Source organism: Ruditapes philippinarum, unplaced genomic scaffold (genome assembly GCF_026571515.1).
Source record: "Ruditapes philippinarum isolate M1 unplaced genomic scaffold, ASM2657151v2 ctg11824_1_1_1_1, whole genome shotgun sequence".
Classification (NCBI taxonomy): domain Eukaryota; kingdom Metazoa; phylum Mollusca; class Bivalvia; order Venerida; family Veneridae; genus Ruditapes; species Ruditapes philippinarum.
Window position 1 is genome coordinate 1 of NW_026856221.1, and position 3,438 is coordinate 3,438.

General features: G+C 32.8%; 1 protein-coding gene across 1 annotated transcript; it reads left to right on the forward strand.

Annotated features, from left to right (window-relative positions):
* Nucleotides 1-940: 940 nt before the first annotated feature.
* LOC132745842 (neurogenic locus notch homolog protein 1-like) lies at nucleotides 941-1,637 on the forward strand (the record flags this gene model as incomplete). The annotated part of the gene is given in 2 exon segments (XM_060734835.1): nucleotides 941-1,048; nucleotides 1,513-1,637. Coding segments are annotated over 2 exon segments (233 nt in total), but the record flags the coding sequence as incomplete, so codon positions are not given.
* Nucleotides 1,638-3,438: the final 1,801 nt, after the last annotated feature.

Sequence of the window (3,438 nt, forward strand, 5' to 3'; positions counted from 1 at the left end):
ATCAGAATAACACACATGTAAATCTCATTGTATTATGTAATTATGCATTATAAAAATGACAAAAGGAATTCTGTACAAAACCTAAAAAGTATGCTCCTGGTGAACCTAACTGTTCATATGTTGTTCATATGATGACATACGTATAAATCTAATTAAGTCAATACGCACCGACAATTGATATTATAAGGCCGGAACACGCCGGAATCTGCGAAATTGTTTGACAGGGAAATTTTCATATAAAAGGCACGTAATGAAAAGAAATACATAATCTTCTCACTTCCCCTCGGAGCGTGCACGTCACTGAGAAGGCACAGGGCATCGGCAGAAGATTTACAACTTGGCTGGTAGACAACTTTAACGTAGCCTTCAACCGTGGGCGTTAACTACGGAATCCTACTTCGTCACTTCTGCGGACCAGCTGCCGAGGGGAGTGGCCCTACAAAGTAGGCTGAGACGACGAGGATGGTGTACTAGGGTGCGTGTGCCCCTAGTACAGATAGACGGCTTGTAAGGCAGGCCTATAGCTGGCACCAACAGCCCTTTTCAGGGCTAAACACCTTTCCTATTGTCACAGGTTACTGTACATTTAGGTTCTCATTGACCGCCGTACAGTGACCTAATTTTGGCTCAAAATTCATATCTTTGGCTAATACTCCGTGGAAATTGCATGGAGGTAAATTATCACCATTTTGTGCTTCAAAATTAACTCTTTAAGGACATGACTGGTGACATGTCCGGGGTCCGTACTCGACAGGGCAAGCTGCATTTTGTGCCCGAAAGGGCGGATGGACCCTCATTAAGCTTTAACTACATACATACGAAATACATAATGATGATAATACACTGTAAACAAGCAATGCCATATGATAAAAGTGCACAGTGCTAGTGATGAAACATTAAAATAAACTAACACGTTATTTATAAATATATATTTTTGTAGATACCATCAACCCGTGTTTAAACAATGGTAAATGCAATAACATCAAAGGAGACTTTGAATGCATATGTGCAAGTGGTTGGAAAGGAAAAGTATGCGATTGTGAAAAAGGTAAGAATTGCAAGCAACATTTAACAATGAGGTTGCTTTTCGTTATGTGAATACATTATATACCGATGACATCCGGATGAGACCAGTGCAAACCAAGAATGCCCAGCCCATCCGTGCCGTTTGATCATTGTCTTTCAGTCTCTACATATTTTATAATTTCCCCTAAAATGATCAACGGACTTGTCCATCTTTCCAGACCATTAAAGATATTTAGCGTAAAAAGGTTAATATACTTTGTTTTTTTCTCAATATGCTCTCTTTCTCCATCATAACTTTATACATGTATATTGTTCATCCAAAATACGACTAAAAATCTAAGTTCATTTATTGTTATTAGTATGTTTAAGAGTTTAATGGATTATTCTTTACAGTTAAAAAAATGAAATTAAACTTAAACTGTGTCACTCAAGTGGTTCATTTTTTTATTTTTAAATATATCTATATATTTTGTTTTGATGTTTTAGGAACTGCATGCGATTTCGGAGAGTCAAAAACGGACGATGGGCCAACTGGTAAAGGGACGCAACTAATTTGCAACATATCTGTATTCATAGTGTCTTTAATTACGTACACAATTTGGACTGTGTAGATATGAACATAGAGAATTTTTTTTTGGTTTTGAGTGAAAAAAAAATGTGCTACAGAATTCTTTCTTTATAAGCAAAGATCTCGTGCTCTGATTGGGTTATTAAATTGTGTAAGGTCAGTCTAATACGCTAACGTCATGAGAACTATGTCATCATGGTCATCAAACTTGGAATAAATGACATTTGAATGAAAAGTGAAAATAAAGAGATTATCACCGTGTGTAAGGATTTGTTAACATTCCTTTAAGAGTGAACGTATTTGAGCATACATTTTTGGAAGCATGGAATACATGTAGAGATGAATATGTGTTTCCAGTAGGGGATTTCACAGAAAATCAATGTTATAAGTAAATCAATGTCACTAGTAAATCAAAGTTATAAACAGATCGATTGAACTAAAAAAATCAATGCAAGTAGGAATGGGGATATAAATGGAACTAGTAGTTCAATGGGACTAGTAAACCAATGAAACGCATACATCCATGGATTTATTAAACGAATGTTATCTAGGAAATCGATAAAACATATAAATCAGTGAATTTACTAAATCAGTGGAACAAAAAATCCAATGAAACACATAAATCTGTAGGATTATTAATCAATAGAGCAAGTAAATCAGTGGAACTAGTAAATCGATAAAACACATACATAAATAGAATTATTGAATCAGTGGAACTAGTAAATCGATAAAACACATACATCAATAGAATTATTGAATCAGTGGAACTAGTAAATCGATAAAACACATACATCAATAGAATTATTGAATCAGTGGAACTAGTAAATCGATAAAACACATTCTTCAATAGAATTATTGAATCAGTGGAACTAGTAAATCGATAAAACTCATACATCAATAGAATTATTGAATCAGTGGAACTAGTAAATCGATAAAACACATTCATCAATAGAATTATTGAATCAGTGGAACTAGTAAATCGATGAAACAAATACATCTATAGAATTATTGAATCAGTGGAACTAGTAAATCGATAAAACACATTCTTCAATAGAATTATTGAATCAGTGGAACTAGTAAATCGATAAAACACATTCTTCAATAGAATTATTGAATCAGTGGAACTAGTAAATCGATAAAACACATTCTTCAATAGAATTATTGAATCAGTGGAACTAGTAAATCGATAAAACACATTCATCAATAGAATTATTGAATCAGTGGAACTAGTAAATCGATAAAACACATACATCAATAGAATTATTGAATCAGTGGAACTAGTAAATCGATAAAACACATACATCAATAGAATTATTGAATCAGTGGAACTAGTAAATCGATAAAACACATACATCAATAGAATTATTGAATCAGTGGAACTAGTAAATCGATAAAACACATACATCAATAGAATTATTGAATCAGTGGAACTAGTAAATCGATAAAACACATTCATCAATAGAATTATTGAATCAGTGGAACTAGTAAATCGATAAAACTCATACATCTATAGAATTATTATATCAGTGGAACTAGTAAATCGATAAAACAATTCTTCAATAGAATTATTAAATCAGTGGAACTAGTAAATCGATAAAACTCATACATCAATAGAATTATTGAATCGGTGGAACTAGTAAATCGATAAAACACATTCATCAATAGAATTATTAAATCAGTGGAACTAGTAAATCGATAAAACTCATACATCTATAGAATTATTAAATCAGTGGAACTAGTAAATCGATAAAACTCATACATCTATAGAATTATTGAATCGGTGGAACTAGTAAATCGATAAAACACATTCTTCAATAGAATTATTGAATCGGTGGAACTAGTAA